Here is an 18541-nt window from a genome sequence, read left to right as displayed (position 1 = left end):
CCTTCTCCAGCCCATCTGGGAAGCGCTGTGCATGCTTTTCTCTTGCACTAGCATAAAATGTCCTCATGCCTTTCAGAGCTATGTCCCTGTGATGGAAGCCGGGTCAGATGTGACTTTCCGATGGACGGTAGATGATAAACCATCTTTCACTTTTTACAATGTTGTCTTCAACGTTATCTACCAAAGCCCAGCTGTGTACAAGCTTTCGGTAAGCCGAAATACCATAATACCATTTTAATCCTGGGTTTCCATTTCATCCCATGAGCTAAGCAGGAAAAGGAGCAGGGAAAGAAGGCAGCAGAGCTTTCTGCAGACAGCCTGCTCCATTCAGGAGCTGTCAGTAGTGCAGGTCCATGCCATGTGCTCCAGTTGAGTTGAGGAGATTTTTGCTGTGCTCCTAACAAGCTCCTCTGCTATTCCTTGCAAATGCACATAGTAAGTTTCTTTTTATGGCTTTCTTTCCTGCTGACTTCTCTGTCTTTCTTATCTTTGCCTTCTCCTTTTTTCCCCAGCTCCTTTCTGGTCATGGAATATCTGTCCTTATTCCTTCCCAGCAGGAATGAGGCAGTGAGCCCCAGAGTAGAGTGCTGGCCACTGCTTTGGCATGCAGGAGATGTGTTTTCAGAACCAGGCAGGGGTAGAATTCAAATGTAAGATTTTCATAGCCAGAACAGAGCTTCTGCCACAAGCTCTCCTGGTCTCTGTCCTGTCCACTTTTTTCTAGTGCAGTCAGAAACACCAGAAGAAGGATAGAGCAAAATATCTGGACAGAAGAAAGTATCTCCTGTGGAAGAGAAGTTCACCTCTGGCCAGAACACCTTTCTGGTTCTTGCTATGTAGAGTCTTGGTCTGGCTAAAGGCTGCTTAATACATTTGCAGGATGACTAGTGGCAGAAGAGACACCAGCCCTAGCTCTGAAGGCACGCTTGCACTAATTTTCTGCGTGCTGCACTGTGCTGACAAGTCCTTCCTTGGACTAGTATAGTGTCAAAGGTGTGGGTCTAGCAAAAGGTGGCTTTGCTGGTTAGGTGACCTTCCAGTCTATGCTGCTTTCCAGAGCCTTTCAGGCTATTGCTTCTGCCTCCCTGTCCCACAGGCTACTCTTCTCTGACCTAACCTGCTGCCTGCCTGGGGGGATCTCTTCCACGCAGTGAAGCCCCACTCTGAGGAGAGGGCATCATGGCAAGGAGATTCCAAGTGAGTTCTTTGTCCCACTGTCCTCCCCAGCTCACCGCCTCCAACCACGTCAGTAACTTTACAGTTAACTACAATGTCACTGTGGAGATGATGAATAAGATGAAGAACCTGACTGTGTTGGGCATCCCTCCGGTCCTCCCCCAGAACAGCACCATGGAGTTTACAGCAAGAGTTCAGGTTGATTCAGCTGTGGATGCTATGTTCCTGTGAGTCCTTTGCAAGTTACCTGAATGAAGGATCTTGCTGTGCACGGCTTACCGGCCTTCCCCGTGTTATTTCTTCTCTCTGGGACAGTTGATTTTAAATGTCCATTTCTTCATCTGCTGTCTAGTAGTCCCTGGAAATCTGATTCAGTCACACTGCTTGGGACCTGTACTTGAAGCCTGAAATAGTTTTCTCTTAAAGGACTTCTATGTTGCTTCAGTATTCACTCTTCCTAGTAGTGCAGTGCTCCTCTGACAGCCATGGCTCTGCAGCATTGGCATAGCTACTTCTTTGATGTTTGTCATTATACTTGCTATGTTTTTTTTCTGAAAACCCTCACCTTATGCCTGAAAGATTCAGGCCTGGGGCTTTTGTGGTGTGGTGCAATGTAGTCTGTATGTTTCTCCAGGTGGGATTTTGGAGATGGTATCCAAGAGACATACCAGTTCACACCTCCCTACAACAAGTCTTTCCTTGTTCCTGATCCCAGTGTCCACGAGGTTATAATTGAGCACAATGTGTCACACATCTATGAATACCCAGGTATGCTCAGGCTGGTTCTTTAGGGAAAAAAGAACTCAGATGTTTTTGTTTCATGGATGTCACAAGGCACCTTCAAATAAAACAGTACCTTTGAAGTCATTATGTTGTTCCTGAGCAAACTGGCACATCACATGGCCTGGTCATAATTCCTGCTTGCCCTGGAACAGAGGAGGGAAGGACAGGGTGTATGCAGCAGGAACAGAGCGTCTCCCTGGGACTGCTTGTCACATTCCCATACTGTTACAGTACTGAGAAAGCTGTTGCACAATTACTGCTCTCACCACTGTTCCTTTTCTGCTCTTTTTCTGTGCAGGTGATTACATCCTGGTGGTTCAAGTGTCAAACCAGTTTGAGAACCTCACCTATATGACCCCAGTTTGCGTCCACAGTTATTTGGTTGATGTGCAAATAGAAACAGCGAAGGATGTTTTAGTTGTAAACCGCTCAGTCACTTTCAGAGCCATTCCACTTCCATCTCCCTATGGTGTCTTTTACACCTGGGACTTTGGGGACGGGTCCTCACTGGTAACAGAGAGCCAGTCTACGGTGACATACAGCTACTCCAGCAGGGGGGTGTACAACATCTCGGTGTCAGCAAACAACACCATAAGCACCGTGGAGACAGTTGAGTGTTACCAAGTGTTTGAAGAGATAACTGGGCTCTACGTTTCCGCAGATGAGGTGGCAGAGGTGGGTGCAGCTGTTACCATTAATGCTTCAGTGCAGACGGGAGACAGTATCACCTGGATATTTGATATGGGGGATGGGACGGTGCTGAGGAGTCAGGTGCCAGTGGTGGAACATGTGTACACAAAGGACATCAACTGCACTGTGAATGTGACAGCTGTGAATCCTGTGAACTCTGTCTCCCAAACTGTTCCTGTTTGGATATTTGTCCTGGAAGTACTCAAAATAGACCCTACTTCTTGCATTCTTGAGCATCCAGATGTGCAGCTCACTGCATACGTCACAGGGAATCCCAGTGAATACATCTTTGATTGGACCTTTGGAGATGGCTCATCCAACGTCACAGTCAGTGGGGACCCTGTAGTGATGCACAACTTCACACGAAGTGGGACGTTCCCCTTATCCCTGACTCTCTCAAGCAAGTTTAACAAGGCTCATTATTTCACCAGTGTCTGTGTGGAGCCAGAGGTAGTCAATGTCACACTTCTCCCTTCCAAGCAGTTTGTGAGGCTTGGTGAGGAATGCAGCTTCCAGGTCAGTGCTATGCCCCCCTACCAGTACCGCTATCGCTGGGATTTTGGCAACAATGAGTCCACAAGGTCTAGTGGAACTGAAGTGAGCTACAACTACAAGAGCACAGGGGTCTTCCTGGTTACAGTGACTGTCTCCAACAATGTCTCTTTCAACAATGACACGGCATTTGTGGAAGTCCAGGAGCCAGTTGGGGTAGCAAAGATTGAATATAATGGGACAAAGGTTTTAGAGCTGAACCAGGTCTACTTGTTCTCTGCCAGCATGAATGGAACCAAAGTGAATTACTTTTGGGACTTTGGAGATGGCATTACCCAGCCTGGCCAAACCACTACCCACTCCTACAACAATACTGGCCATTACACTATTAGTGTGACAGGCCAGAATGACGTGAGCATTAATGAAACCAGGATGGACATCACAGTGAAACGTCGGCTACATGGGATTACCATCAATGCCAGCAGGACAATTGTGCCTTTAAATGGTTCAGTGAGTTTTGTGGCCACACTTGTAGCTGGCAATGCCATCCGCTACTCTTGGATTCTCTGTGACCGCTGTACTCCCATCCAAGGCTCCTCCACAATTTTCTACACCTTCCGCTCCGTGGGCACATTCAATGTCATTGTGACCGCGGAGAATGAGATCAGCTCGTTGCAGGACAGTATCTATGTCTACGTCTTGGAACAGATTGAAGGCCTGCAGGTGGCTAGCAGTGACTTGGTGGAGGATCTCTATTTCCCAACTAACAAAACACTCCATCTGCACGCTGTGGTGAGAGAGGGGACAAACATCTCTTACAGCTGGATAGCCCAAAAAGATGGCAATGCTGTGCAGACATCCACTGGGAAAACCTTCACCTTGAATGTCTTAGAAGCTGGAAACTACACTGTCTATCTGAAAGCTACTAACATGCTGGGATGTGCAACTGCTAACAAGACACTGGAATTCATCGAAAGCCTTGGTCTTCTAAAGCCTTATGCCTTCCCCAACCCAGTTGCTGTTAATGCATCTGTTAACATAAGTGCCACCATAACCAGTGGCTCTGGTATCACGTATATTTGGTACCTGGAGGATGGCTTCTCTCCTGTTACATCTGAATCCTTTATCATACATTCCTTCCAAAGCCCTGGGGCTGTGGAGGTTGTAATCGGAGCAGAAAACAAGCTGGATTCAACCAATGCAACAATTAGTGTCTATGTGGAGGAGGTCATAGAGGAACTGAGTATAGGGACTGCAGAACTGGACTGTAGGTATGTCTCATCAGGCTCCACTGTTATCTTTGAAGGAGAGCTGCAGAAGGGGACTGAAGTGACCTGGCTTTGGGAGGTACCGAATGGCACACTGACAGGCCAGTCCGTGGCAGTCATGTTCCCCACAGCAGGGTTTTACACAGTCTATCTAAATGCATCAAATGACATCAGCTGGGCTGTGGCCAGCAGGAATATCTCTGTGCTTGACAGGATTCAAGGACTGGAAGTTATTGCCAGCAAGAAGGTGGTAGAGCCAGGTGAGCAGGTCACCTTTGTGATCAGGATGTCATCGGGTACCTCCGTGAGTTACTTGGTGAGCATAAGTGGGGACTACTCCGTAGTGCTTAATGGGTCCAAGTACACACATGAGTTCACCAAGAGCGGCGATTATTTGGTGACTGTGACAGTGCAGAACCAAATCAGCATTGCTCATGCCCAGGTGCTTATCTCGGTTCTGGAGGCTGTCCGTGGCATCAGGCTCCTAAACTGCTGCGAGCGAGGCATTCCCACAGGTACAGAGAAGAGCTTCAGTGCCCAGGTGGGGAGCGGCTCCCGGGTGTTGTTCTCCTGGCAGTTCTCCCTGTGGAAGGAGCAGGGCCGCTCCGTGGTCACTGCAGCAGGAGAGAGTGTTTCCTACACTCCAGAGGCTGCAGGGCTTCTTGAGATTCACCTCAGGGCCTTCAATGACCTGGGAGGTATCAATATCACCAGAACCATCCAGGTCCAGGACCCTATACTCCAAGTCTCCCTCACTGCCTCCAATGCCTTTGTCAATAGAACAGCACTGTTTGAAGCAGCAGTGGTACCCAATGGCAGGGGTGTTGAGTTCCTGTGGACCTTTGGGGACGGCTCTTCCACTCAAATGACCAGGACTGCAGTGGCCAACTATTCTTACCTGAACCCTGGGGATTACCTGGTGGAGGTGAATGCCACCAATCTCATCAGCTTCTTCATAGCCCACCTCACTGTTACCGTCAAGGTCCTGGAATGCGAGGAGCCGGAGGTGGAGCTAGCCTTGCCCCCTCAAGTGGTCATGAAGAGGTCCCAGAGGAATTACCTGGAGGCACAGCTTGATCTGCGGGGATGCATCAAGTATCAGACAGAGCACCTATGGGAGATATACCGAGCACCCAGCTGTCTGCACCTGGATGACTCCAGCAGGATCCATCTGCCAAATGTTGATGTGAACAGGCCGCAGCTCGTTATACCAAAGCTCGCCCTGGAAGTTGGGAGCTACTGCTTTGTCTTCATTGTCTCCTTTGGAGATACTCCATTGTCCAAAAGCATCTTTGCCAATGTAACCATGATACCGAGTAAGCTGGTCCCAATCATTGATGGGGGGTCATACCGTGTGTGGTCCAACACTCAAGACTTAATCTTGGATGGGGAGAAATCCTATGACCCAAACTTGGAAGATGGTGAACAGACTCCGTTGTTTTACCAGTGGTCTTGTACCTTCTCCTCCAAGGTAAGAGCATTTTTGTACAGCCATAGAGGGTGATCATTTGAAAATTAGACTGAGGTTGGACTTGATGACCTTCAAGGTCTTTTCCAACCTGGGTAATTGTATGATTTGGGAGCTCTGACTGAGTGTCAGCTTCACTATACATGTGTTAGCATCTGGGTTGAAATGGTATCAAGGGGAGCTGTTGTGACCATCTTTAACAAAGCTGCTTGGGAAGGAGGTTTGCAAATGTTGCCCAATTCCCAGCTCAGGACAGTGGTACAGCAGTTTTTGTGAGGAGCTGTGCAATGCAGCCTGCTGTAGTTCAGCACTGAGCACCCTCCCTGTATGCTTCAGAAGCATTTGCACTTGAAGCCAAAGGCATTCATTCTTCTGCTTCCTTTCTTCTTGGCTTCTGCTTCAGGTTCAGTGTAACATCTTCCATAACCTGAAGGAATCACAGAGCTGCTGACTGCTGTCCAAAGGGCGGAGGGCTCTGGTCCCTCTTCTGTGAACAATTAGATGTCTGATAGCAACAGTTCGACTTTAGAGGAGTAGGCACAAGCCAAATCACTCAGCCTGTCACCCTCACTCTGAGGCGATATGATGCTGTAGTGGATAAGGGGAAGGGGAGGTGTGACCCTCACGTTTGCATGGGAGATCCACCTCAGGAGAATATTTTAATTGAATGCAGGATTATTTTCCTTGGCCAAGGTCATTGCTTTCTATCTTCACAAAGTGAAAATATGTGAGCTATGTGTGAATGAGAATTTCAAGTTTCATTTGTGATGTTTAGCAATTTTTATGAAGTATTTGATGGAAGAGTCAGTTGCTATAAATTAAGAATCTGAAACTCAGGAGCAGAACAGGAGCGTTCATATGAACCTGTAGAGTAGGTTAATGTTCTTTGTCATTCACACACCACCTCGTGTGTCCCACCCTGGTGGTGGCATTGCACAGAGAGCTCTGTGATAAGTGGGCTTTGTGTGGGCCTGAATGTTTTGGCTGTGGACTTAACCCGATGTGCACCCGTACCAAGGAGGGTTTGAAAGTTCTTTTCTCCTTGCAAGCAGAGCTCGGCTGCAGGGTGCTCTCTGAATTTCAGTGCCAAGGGAGGAAATGTCACAATTCCCAAAGCTGTATTAGAAGCAGATGTGGAGTATACGTTCAACCTCACTGTCTGGAAGGAGGGTATGAATCCCGAGGCAACAAATCAAACCGTACGTACCACAGAACTCTGTTGCTTTCTGTCTCTGTGTGCCCATTGCTGCTTTCCCAACCTGATCCCAGGGGCAGAGATGCAGGTGAAATAGAATTTAGGGCATTGCTGGAGCTACATAAGCAGTCCTGTTCTGGTGGTTGGCAGAGACAGGTGCAGGTGTTTCCATGATACATTCACCTTACACAGCACTGTTTTCTTGTCCTGCCAAGTCCTTGTTATTTCTTCCTGCAGACCTGGGGTTAGTCTCACTGTGCAACCCTGGTGTTCACAACCCAGCCCCGGTCTGGTTCCTGGGACCAGAGGTCTGCAGCAACACTTCTGCTATAGAACACAAAAGATCCCGTGGTCAGTAGTTGTTCCACTGCTGTACGCAGTCCTGCGGTCTTCATACGTCACATTACCAAGTTCTTCCTTGATTTTTGCCTGCAGAGAGCTTCCTAAATGCTGATCCTTAATTTCACCGTCCTTCTGGATGTTATTAAGGGAGGATTTCTTAAGTGCATGTTGTTTATGTCAAATTAAACCTAACACTGAATGCATCTGTGTTCCGACAGCGGCTATGGTTTATGTCAGTAACATTCATCATGGTGTGTTTGGCAATTAGAGATATAGTTAGTCTGAAAGTGGAAATTCTTACTGCCTGGGTTTTAAACCAAAGCTGGAGGATAAAAAGAAAAGAAAAAAAAAAAAAGAAAAAAGAAAAATGAAATTGATAGTCTTTCAAGGACATTCCGTACTATCTGGTTTCCATGCATGAGTGCAAAACAATGATTCCAGTTTCATAGGAAATTTGCGAATACCATAGGAATGAATGAAGCTTTAATGCACTCCGGCTTAGTGCCGCTGAATATTTATTCTCTTTTAAAAGTTGCCATACTGAGAGTAATGTCTTCATTATTGTCTTTCTTTGACTTTGGAACATTCATTATGCCAGGGGAGAGGGCTCTGTCCCATGCTGAACAGCCCTGTTTCCTTAGGGATCAAAGGGCTTTAGGCAAAGAATGGGGATGTTATACTCAGCTCTCTGAAGAAGTTGGCTCTTCCATCTGCACAGCAAAGAGCATTTGATGTGTAGTGGGAGTTGCATCTAGCTAATTTTGCCTTTGTTTTTGTTTCTTGGGGATATGGATAGTGTCAGAAACGCTCACACAAAGCAGCCAAGAGCCCAGGGGTCAAATCATGGGATGCAGCATGCACTTCAATGCCAAGCTCCATAGATCAGAGCAGAAACTGGGGAGGCGGTCCCTGTGGCCATCCTGGAGGGAGCAGGTGCTGGCTTTGCACAGCAAAGAATGTCCTCAGCAAACACACACTCTCTGGCTTGCCCTCAGCCCTCTGTTACACTGGGCTGTAGATGCTTCCCATGCAGCAGCCTTCTGCAGGACCCATGCTTCTGGGTGCTCTGCAGAAGAATGCAGTCCCTTGGTGCCATCTGAAATCCCTTGGGAATCCCTTCCTGCTGTTTCCATAGCACATACTGGGCTGGTGCAGACCATCTCCTCTTTGAAAAGCAGGTGCTGCAACGTCTGCTTACTTTCTAGATGTCTGTATTCTTGTCCCTCAGCATCTCAGATCTCCTGATGGAGCCTCTTGTTTTCTCAGGTATTTATCAAGAGGGGAGGAGTCCCGATTGTATCCCTAGAGTGTGTTTCCTGCAAAGCTCAGTCTGTCTACGAAGTCAGCAAAAGCTCCTATGTCTACCTGGAAGGGACCTGCCAAAACTGCCACAATGACTCCAAGATTGGGGTAAAGTGCCCAGCAATGCTGGTTGTTGCTTTGCATTTAGTAGACTTCAGGGAGAAGGGGACAGAGCAGAAAGACCAGATCCCCTGGTGAGCTGTCAGAGAATGCCCTTCCCCAGGGCATCTGCATCATGGTGGAGATGTCTGCTCTGTGGGGCCTGGAAGTTGTGTTACACACAGCACATCACTCCTACATCAGTGTCTGTCTGCATCTACCTAAGTACCAGCAGTTTTTACACAAAGACCTTTTTTTTTCCCCCCTAAGAGATTAGTAAAGAGTTTTTTTTCTCCCTGCTGGTTGGTGTGTTATGCTGGTGGTTCAAGCAGAGGTTGTTCAGACTGTTCTGATTCCCTAAGCACCTCGTGCTCTCTAATTATAGATTCCAGTAAGCAACATCTCTGCAATCTGTTGAATGAAATGGGTCTTAGAAGTGGAAGTCCTATTTGTGAGTGCTAAGCTGTATTGCTCCCAGCAGGCCAAGCATGTACCTGCATGGCATTTTCTGGCTGGCTATCTCAGCAGTCCTCTTGTTATCACAATAGTACATTTGTGCTATTAACAGTAACTGTCCAGGACATGTTCAGCTTACAGCACATAAAACACGGTATCCCATGGAGACTCCACGAGTACTTAATTTATTTCCTGTGTTTTGTATTCTGTATTATGAAATATTCTGTCGGAGGGTGATGTAATCCCAGAGACTACAGTAGATCTCACAGTGGAAATATTCCCATCAGACGTTTTGGAATGGTTCCAGTTCTTGTTGCTGTAGCACACGAGACTAAGGCTGAATTATCAACTGCAAATTTGGCAGACGCTCCCACTAGAAATCTGTTACTTTTTATAAGAGGCTCAATCTGAAAACATTTTAGGGACATAACTTCAAATTCAAACAAAACCTCTCCTGTCTTTCCCTTCTTCTTCTCTGTAGAGATGGGCAGCCCATAGCTTTAAAAACAAGTCTCTCATCCTGGACAAAAAAACTACCTCCACCGGTGATACGGGAATGAACCTGGTCTTGAGGCAAGGGGCACTGAAGGATGGGGAGGGCTATACTTTTACCCTTCACATCACAGACCTCACAACAGGGGAGGAAGGGTTTGCCTCCATTGACCTGCTCCCCAACCAGCCGCCCATCGATGGATCCTGCCGGCTGTCTCCCAAAGGACCGCTCAGGGCACTGATGGCAAAGGTGCACTTTGAGTGTACAGGTGAGTGTGCTGGGCACTTGCCAGCCCTCTCTGTTCTTCTTTCTCATGCCTAGTAAGTTACCAAGTGCCTTTATTCCCACAGTTGTTTTATTTTCCCTTAGCTCATATCCCAGTACATTCGAGGTGTGGACCTTTCTTTCACTGTTCCCCAAATCTTGGACCATGAGCGGTTCTGTGTGCTCAAATTAAGGCACCCTGTGGAAATCACAATGGCAGGAAGGCACTTTTTTACACCTAACCCATGTGGTTGAATAGCAGTATATGGGCCAGGGTAGTACTTGTGGGAGAAACTGGTGTTAGAAGGGCAGGAAAAAGAAGATACATGCCCAAAACAGTCACACAGATCTGGGAAGTGTAAAGACAGAGCACTGGGGCCATCTCAGTCATATGGGCTAGATATTCCCATCAGCAGTTATCTTCTCAACCAGTTGCAGAGACAGCAACAAAGGATCCAGCTTTGGAAAAGTGGCTTGGCTGATGGTCTATAGCTTTGGGCCAAGTGTCTCCAAAAATCTTATTTCCCATAAGACTAGAGGTTAAGGTGCTCTGTGCACAAATGCATGAGTGTCTTTGGGTTTGTCTTGCAGGCTGGCGGGACACGGAGAATGCAGAGGACCCATTGGTGTACATCCTCCTGGCATCTCGCCACCGCGCTGGGCACTACCATGAGTTCTGTGTGTACAAAGGCAGCCGTGCTGAGCACAGTGCCTTCCTGCCTCCGGGCTTTCACGAGAGTGGCTTCGTGGTGTCTGTGTCAGTCCTTGTTCAGGATCAACTGGGAGCAACTGTGGTGGCCATTAACCAGTAAGGCTGGGGAGAGGCTGGGCTGGGTCTGCATGCAGTTCCTGAATCACTTTTTGAAGGGTTCAGCATTTTCTGGGTGAGATACCTTCTAAATGAGGCTGCTGGAGGCTCAACAAATGGGAGATGTTGCTGCCACAGACAGCCTCTATCTTTGCGGATCATCTCTCAAAGGGCAGAGTGACAAATGCCCATGAGTCTTCAGGCAGTGTCCCGAGCTATTCCCAATGCTTCCTGGTGTAGCTGTGTGCCTGCTCCTTCTCCAAGCTGATCTAGTCCCATCCTCCTGAGGAGGAGCGTGCAGTTGTGCAGTGCCTATGGAGGAGAATCTGTGTCCCAGCTGTCTCAGACCCCAGGGAGTGATGCCAAAAGTAGTGCAGCTCCTCCCAGCACACTGGCCCTATTTAGATGCTCTTTGTGCTCCACCAAATTAAACTTGGATATTTTCCTCTGGGTTCAGTGCATCCCTTTGCATCATCTACATCCACCTTTGCAAAGCTGCACCAGCTAAGAAGCTTCAGGCCAACAGAGCTCCTACATCCATTGCAGATTGGGTTACCAAGGCAGGCGTTAGTAATGCTTTCACTGGTGTTTAACAACCTGTTTCCCCTCTATTTTCCTTCCCAGCTAAAGGGCAGATTCTTCTCCCTGCTCCCAACCCTGTTTGAAAATATGCACCTCAACCAAATGCCTCTTTTCCTTGGCAGATCCATGGAAATTGGCTTACCTGAGGGGTTCCCCAGCCTCTCCTACTGGCTCTACAATCAAACAGACACCGTGCTTCAGGGCTTAGTGAAACAGGGGGACCCTCAGCAGGTCATTGAGTACTCTCTGGCCCTCATCACCATCTTGAATGAGGTAAAGCAGCACACTGCACAAGAGGGACCTCTGCAAGGTCTTGCAACTGCTAGTAATGTTCTTTGGCCAGGTTTTGTTTAACAATGTAGGAAAATGACTATTGATTGCTACAGGTTTTGTGTTTGGTGGGCTTTGTTTTGTGTGTGAGTGTAAATCAGCATATCAGAAGGAGTAACTGGCTCCAGGCACACAGTGACTAGAATAAGCTAAGGTGTAAGACCCATGTAAGATAAAACAGTGGTCCCAGGGAAAACGATGATCTGGACATCCCTCGTGCAGGTTTCATTTTTAGATAGTTTTTCCTCTCTGCTTCTAACCTCAGGTGTAAACACTGAGTTTAAAAGCAGAAATCTTGGTCCGAATTCTCCCACCTCCTACATGCTTCCCTGAGGCAGCCACCCTTCTTCATCTCAGCATCCCCATGAGCACAGGCACTGTGCTTTGCTAGGTAGGGACTGCACACTGGTGTGCTACTTAGCTGTCAAGTGCAAGGCTGTTAAGGTAATTGCTTGGAGCACACTTGTGAAATTGAGAAAATTCTACTGAAAACCCAGCTCATTAAATCACCATCTGGGGAGAAAAACAGGCAGGAAGGAGATGTAGAGTGCAGGAAAGGTGAATTCAGCACAGCTCATCAGCCTCTAAAACAACCTGATGCATTTCCTCACTCTACCTGCTTTGATCCTCCTCAGTATGAGCGGTCAATGCTTCTGGAATCTGAGACTGGGAATGAATTTGAACTCCGGACTTGGACTCGCAACAACATCACAGAAACCCTGAACTCACTGAATGTGAACACGGTTGATGATATCCAGCAGATCTCAGCAGCGTTGGCTCAGTGCACGGTACGTACCAATCGTTACCCCCAACCTTCTGCTCTTCCAGGAGCAGCTTAGATGCTCTCCAGTTCTTTTACTTCCCTGTCCCTCTTTCTCCCACATACAGACCACACAGGGACAGTAGGTGTCATTCCTTGATATCACCAGGGTCTCAATGGAGATGTCCTAAGTGTTATCAGCTCTGCTTCTTGCCATGCCACTGGTGTGGATAAGGTGATGTATTTGTATACTGGAAGACAGCACCTAGGAACTCTGTGCTTCTTCTCCATATTACTGGGTGCACAGAATCTCCAAGGACAAGCTGGTCTCCATCAGAAGTAACTGAAATAGAGTCAGACCTGCCTTGAGAAAGGGAAAAAGCCAAGGATTGATGTTCCTTCCAGCCTTGTTTCTACAGTACAAGATTAGAAGCACTTCTCTACTCTGCTGTTGACTGGAAGCACTGTGTTCCCTGGTCAGCCAGCAATTGCAGCTCCCTGGTGCTGGGGCTGCTGCCTCTTGGATTAAGGAGTGGTTTTGTGTGTTTTCTCAGATGGGCAAAGGGAAGAGAGCCCAGTTATATAATGTGCTTGGGTTTTGGTGCTCAGCCAGCCTGCTCTGGCATGCTGTTTCTTCCCCACCCTCCCAAAGCTTTGCTTTTCGGGAGCGCAGTCAGGTACCCTGGCATTGATTGCACATTGCCTTCCCAGCCAGGTCAGCAACCTTGTTGACTTGGAATGGGTTGTCACTGAAATGATGGACAGACTACTGCATGCCACCCACAGAGTCCCCATTCTTCTCCTCTCTCTGTTTCAAAGTCTGTAAGCCTCAAAAATCACTTCTTTCTGTTCATCTTTGCTCGGGGATTTGGGATTCAGTGTATCCCACTCTGATGCCACGTTGGTTTGTTTCTGTCTCTCACACATGCTCTTGCCTTGTGACTTGGTCTCACTGTGGAAGCCTAAGTCTAGAAATAGAATTCTTGTTCCATTGGAAAAGCTGACATTCTAGGATTAGTTTGCTCTGGGTTGGAACGAAGCATCTGTGAAAACAGTAATCTAGAATTTCCCAAATGGTTGAGAATTTCCCAGCACAGAGCTCACAGGTTTTTATTGCTGTGGAATTGTCAATATTGGTGATATTTCTTTGGTTTTACCTACAGGTAAATGAGAATGAGATTATTTTTCCCTATCCAAGAGAAATTCAGTCTTTAAGTAGTTTATTCTTTCTTCCTGGCCACCTGGATATCTCACTCTGTCTTGCTGACTCTGATTTATGTAGCATATCTTCACTTCTCATAGCTTACAAATACGAGCAAAAACAGGGGAGTTCTAGACCTGCAGATGCTGTTTTGATTCTTCACCAAAACATATGGTGAATCACGTCTGAATCTTATGATGATTAAAATGAAAAGATGAATAAGAACTAGGAACTGGACTGTGGTAACAGCTTCCATGTGTTGCCTCAGTCCCTCCCATCCAGCCCTTAAGAGTGCTGGGAGCTCCAGGCCGTGGCTAGAACATTCTGTTTCTTGGACACATCTGGGAGTGGAGGAAGGGCCATCCATCATGCCTGAATGGCAGGATCCCTCCCACAGTTTTCAGGAGTGTTTGGACACTGCAGTGGATCCAGTTAGGGCCAAATCTTGCTTCCACTGAAGACAGCTGAGTTTGTGGAGGCATCCTGTTTATGGAGCCATTCCTTGTGGGAATAGTGGCCACAGAGGGGTGCTCAGGAGATGCAACAACAGGAGACAAGCTTGGCCCTTACAAATGATCTTAAGGAAATGTCAACATGCTCTTTGTTGCCCTTTCCAGTCCTAATGCATCTTCCATCAGCTCCTAGTGTGTCTGCCTGTACAATGGCAAACTGTAACATGAGGGTAGGTGGATGGAAGGCTCCCAGAGATGTCAACAAATTCTTGGCATCCCTCAGTGTGAAGAGAACAACTCTGGTCTCTACAGAAGCCTTCCTGGGGCTGGAAAGAGCAGGGATAACTTGCAGAACGCAAATAACGTTTGAACAAATGTTCTCAGGCCTTTGGATGACTGAGCCAGCTGAACTTCCCTGTTGCTTTCATCTTTGCCTCTGAGCGTTCCTGCTGAATCAAACAGTTTTCCTTTGCAGGTGGTAAGCAAGGAGCTGGTTTGCAAGTCCTGCCTAACAAGGACCTTGAACAAGCTGGAGAGCATGATGACCATTCTGCAAGGGGAAATGACCCAGGGCACCGTGACACCAACTGGCATCGCTGACAACATCCTCAACATCACAGGTTGGCTTTTTTCATACAAGAATGGATGATATTTGACCAGGCACTGCTGTGGGCACAGGTCTGCCTGTGCAAGTTGCTGGGCAAAAGCAGACTGAGGGAAGTTCTGTAGGCCTGAAGCCATTAGAGCTTGAAGCTCATGCCCTTTCAGGATTTTAGGGGAACAGTGTCTCAGATTTGGAGCATGGCACCCCCATTGCTTTATTCTCCCTGCACTTTTCCCAGGGTTATGCTGGCTTTGGCAGCTGTTTCTGTGGATATTTAAATACGAGAGTTGTTAACAGACCCACCAGTACTTTAGGGAATTGTTATTTTCATAAACAGTGAATAACAGATATGGCTTCCAGATGCTTGCCTTCCTGGTTGCAAGCAAGGAGGGTACCAGACTTCACTGGGGCACCCCTGAATGTTGTATGGAAATTCCAGTGTGCTTACTCTACTGGGAAGCAAGCAGAGATGCATAATGAGCAGTACAAAGAAGGTATTTCTGAGTGCTTTGCACGATGTAATGCAAAACCTTAGTAACGTGCTTGATTTATCCATCCCTTCCCTGTTTCCCAATCTGCTGTTGCAGTCTTCCCAGGAGGAAAATAAAGCCTGTGGTGATTAAGTCTTCACCACCAAACATTGTAGATGAGCTGAGAAACTGCAGGAGGAGTTGGCAGCTCTATTTTTAACCACGGGCTACTGAACATTTCCAGTGTGGAAGGTCATGTGCACAGCATAGAGCTGTGGTGAGATGACAGTGAGGAAAGACTTGTCTGATTGTTTTGGGAAGGTATCAGATATTATCTAGGCTCCTGCACTTATCTTGACTATTTACCAGTTCTTCTGTTTGTTCTCTTGTTTCTCTCCTGACAGGCGATTTAATTCACCTCGTCAATACCGTTTCACAAGAATCCAAGCCCCAGGAACTGCTTGCAGATTCCCACAATTTACTGTTAGCTCCCAAAGCCTACAACCTGTCTTCCAGCCTGATGCGCATCCTCATGAAGTCTCGAGTGCTGAATGAAGAGCCCCTTGAGCTGGTGGGAGGAGAAATTAAAGCCACAGGCAAAAGGTCCGACCCCTTCAACTTGCTTTGCTACGAAAACACGCCAAACTGCCAGTTCTCCATCCCCCAGGCTTTCAACACCACCCTTTCCAACCTGACGGATGTCATTCAAGTCATGTTCCAAGTGGACTCCAATCCCTTCCCGTTTGGCTACATCAGTAACTACACTGTGTCCACAAAGGTAGCCTCCATGGAGTTTCAGACACACAACGGAGTGCAGATCCCCATTGGCAGCCTGGACTCGGAGAGAGCCATTACTGTAATGGTGTCAAATAATACAGATGCCGACAATCTGTCTGCTGGCACTGAAGTCATCGAGGCAAGAACATCTGTGAACCTGATTGTGACGATGGAGAACAACAATCGAGAAGCTGGACTGCACTTCAGGCTCACTTACAAAGTCTTGAACGGTAGCTCAGGCTGAGCCAGCCCTCCATACAATTTGCTTTTCCTTCCCATGGGAGATGGGGGCAGGGTGTTGCAGCAAAGGAAGGCTGTGTCAAGCGATGTGTTTGACAGGGGTTGTCAGACCAGTGAGTTCTATGCTGCACTGCTGAGGTTCCAGTTGTCATAGGCATTATCAGTCCCTGGTGTAATTCTTGCTTGTGGTTGTGACACTGAGAAGCCTTTTGCTTCTCCCAGCTCTTTTGTGAGCCACTTTAGCACTGGAGAGATTTTGCCCTATCTCTGGATCAGATCCAGTGGTATCCAGAGCCTCTTGCTTAGGAATCCTGTGAACTGCACACAGAGACTGCAGTCTGGAAAAGCATCTCTCCCAACTTTCTGCATTCCTCATACTCCTCCCTGAGCATCCACTGCTGGCAGCAGGCATGTGGTTGAGCTCTCACGGGTGTTTATGAAGTACTTTTTCTTCTTTCTCTCCCTCTCCATGCAGATCGCTACGTTGCAAGTGAGCCTGAGCCATTCATCATGGCCTATCTCCACCATGAGCCAGAACCCAATGAGCACAACTGCACTGCCTCAAAGAAAATCAGCCTGGAGGCCCTGTCTGGAAGTGATCACAAGCTCTATACTTTCTTCACCTCACCACTGTAAGAGAATCCTCCCTTGTAATCCCTGTCACTCACAGCTCCCACACCCACACGCCCTATGGATGTACATGAGAGATGCTCAGGGCCTTGCCATGAGTTATGCTAGGCTGCTCCGCCAGGCTGCTGCTGCTGTGGCTATCCACAGTGTTCTGTGCTCTGTGCTCAGAGCAGACAGCTCTCCTGGACAGGCAGCTCCAGGTTGCCATTCCTGCACCCCAACATGGCACCTTGTCCACCCTGGCTTTTTCTCCTTCCCAAACATCATCTACTGCTGGTGTGAAAGCCCTTTTCCCCTGCTTGCCTTCTGCTTCCCTTCTGGGGCTCCTTCCCACAGTTGTGCAGTAAAACTCTCTTATTCTTATCAGAGCAGTCATTCTTGTAACTTCAGATGCAGACTTGCTGCCTTTCTCGGGAGTGTGTTTTCATGCCTCGTGTTATTTAGGAGCCATTCCGAGGCATTATCTAAGATAGATAGGCAACTTGGGAATAGGTGGGGCAAGAGTGGAGCCACTGTTGTGTAAGTTGACACAACTTCCATGGCTTTTGGTAACAGCATGCTCAAAGAGGGATTAATAGTCCTAACGAGCAGATCTGCTCTCAGCCAAGAATCATAGTTGCTATGGAAGTATCCTGGGGGTCAGTGGGACATAGGGAAGAGTGGGCGGGAGAGCTGTGCAAGGCTGCCAGCGCAAAGAAGAAAAGAGGATGTGCAATGTAGTGCTCCCAGGTACTGGAATAATAGGAAGAGTGAAAAAGAATTAATGATCTGTATATCTCTGGAGTTAATACAGTCTGAGAGCTGTGCAGATTATATGGTGTCCACTGCTTTTCCTCCTCATCTTTCCCTGCAGGGGAGTGGGCACAGATCCATCAGAATGGATTTGTATCTTGTCAGCCAGCAGGCTGATATTGTCTTCTTGCTGTCCTTTCCTTCTCCAGAACTGATGACACCATCCAGAAGTATTACTTCAACATCACGAACCATTTCAGCTGGTCCCCAGTGGAGGTGACACTGGGGTTGTACACCTCCCTGTGCCAGTACTTCAGCGAGCAGGAGAAACGGTGGAAGACAGAAGGCATCATCCCCCTGGAGGAGACCAGGCCAGACCAGGCTGTGTGCTTAACCCAGCACCTCACTGCCTTTGGGGCCAGTCTGTTTGTCCCACCCAACTCAGTCCAGTTCATCTTTCCTGTGAGTAAAACAAAGCGATGCTGTGTCTCATTGTCCCATCTGAGCAAACTTGTCACCTAGAAGTCTTGGGCTCCCATCAGATTCACGTTCAGGTTGGATGTTGGCTGGCCTGTTCCCAAATGGCAGACCAGCACACGTACCTGAATGCCTTTGGGAACTCCAGATGAATACAGCTCACAGGGATGCTGTGTCCTCTGATCATGATTTCTAGATGCTGATACTAAAAACAGACCTTAGCAGATGGTTTTATTCTTCAATCTGAATACCTTGTAGTGTTCACTTCTTTCATGAGATGGCAAATGCTCTTCCCAGCTGTCACCCAGCACTGTTCTGTCCTGGACAGTTTACACCTGCCAGCTGCTCCCAGGCTTTTAGGTACATTTGGGCTCTTTCCTGCGCTGTCAGTGTGACGTAGGTGGGAGTAGAGAGCTCTTTGCAGCTGCTCTAGCAAGCTTCAGCTGGCTG

The 18541-nt window shown here is 47.7% G+C and overlaps 1 protein-coding gene across 2 annotated transcripts in view; it reads left to right on the top strand.

Moving 5' to 3' along the window:
* Positions 1-18541, top strand: part of PKD1 (polycystin 1, transient receptor potential channel interacting) — an 81253-nt gene that overhangs the window by 46897 nt on the left and 15815 nt on the right. The window contains exons 12-25 of one of the 2 annotated variants that reach the window (XM_015876593.2): positions 77-208; positions 1228-1403; positions 1811-1944; positions 2258-5880; positions 6930-7076; positions 8681-8824; positions 9753-10032; positions 10620-10836; positions 11541-11691; positions 12384-12536; positions 14637-14781; positions 15640-16242; positions 16728-16884; positions 17824-18076. In XM_015876593.2, the coding sequence (XP_015732079.1) occupies positions 77-208; positions 1228-1403; positions 1811-1944; positions 2258-5880; positions 6930-7076; positions 8681-8824; positions 9753-10032; positions 10620-10836; positions 11541-11691; positions 12384-12536; positions 14637-14781; positions 15640-16242; positions 16728-16884; positions 17824-18076 (6315 nt within the window). Of the gene's footprint in view, positions 1-76; positions 209-1227; positions 1404-1810; positions 1945-2257; positions 5881-6926; positions 7077-8680; positions 8825-9752; positions 10033-10619; positions 10837-11540; positions 11692-12383; positions 12537-14636; positions 14782-15639; positions 16243-16727; positions 16885-17823; positions 18077-18541 lie in introns of both variants that reach the window. The other variant, XM_015876592.2, reaches the window with a different exon arrangement.

Source organism: Coturnix japonica, chromosome 14, assembly GCF_001577835.2.
Source record: "Coturnix japonica isolate 7356 chromosome 14, Coturnix japonica 2.1, whole genome shotgun sequence".
NCBI classification, from domain to species: Eukaryota; Metazoa; Chordata; class Aves; order Galliformes; family Phasianidae; genus Coturnix; species Coturnix japonica.
This window is presented reverse-complemented; position numbering and strand designations above follow the sequence as displayed.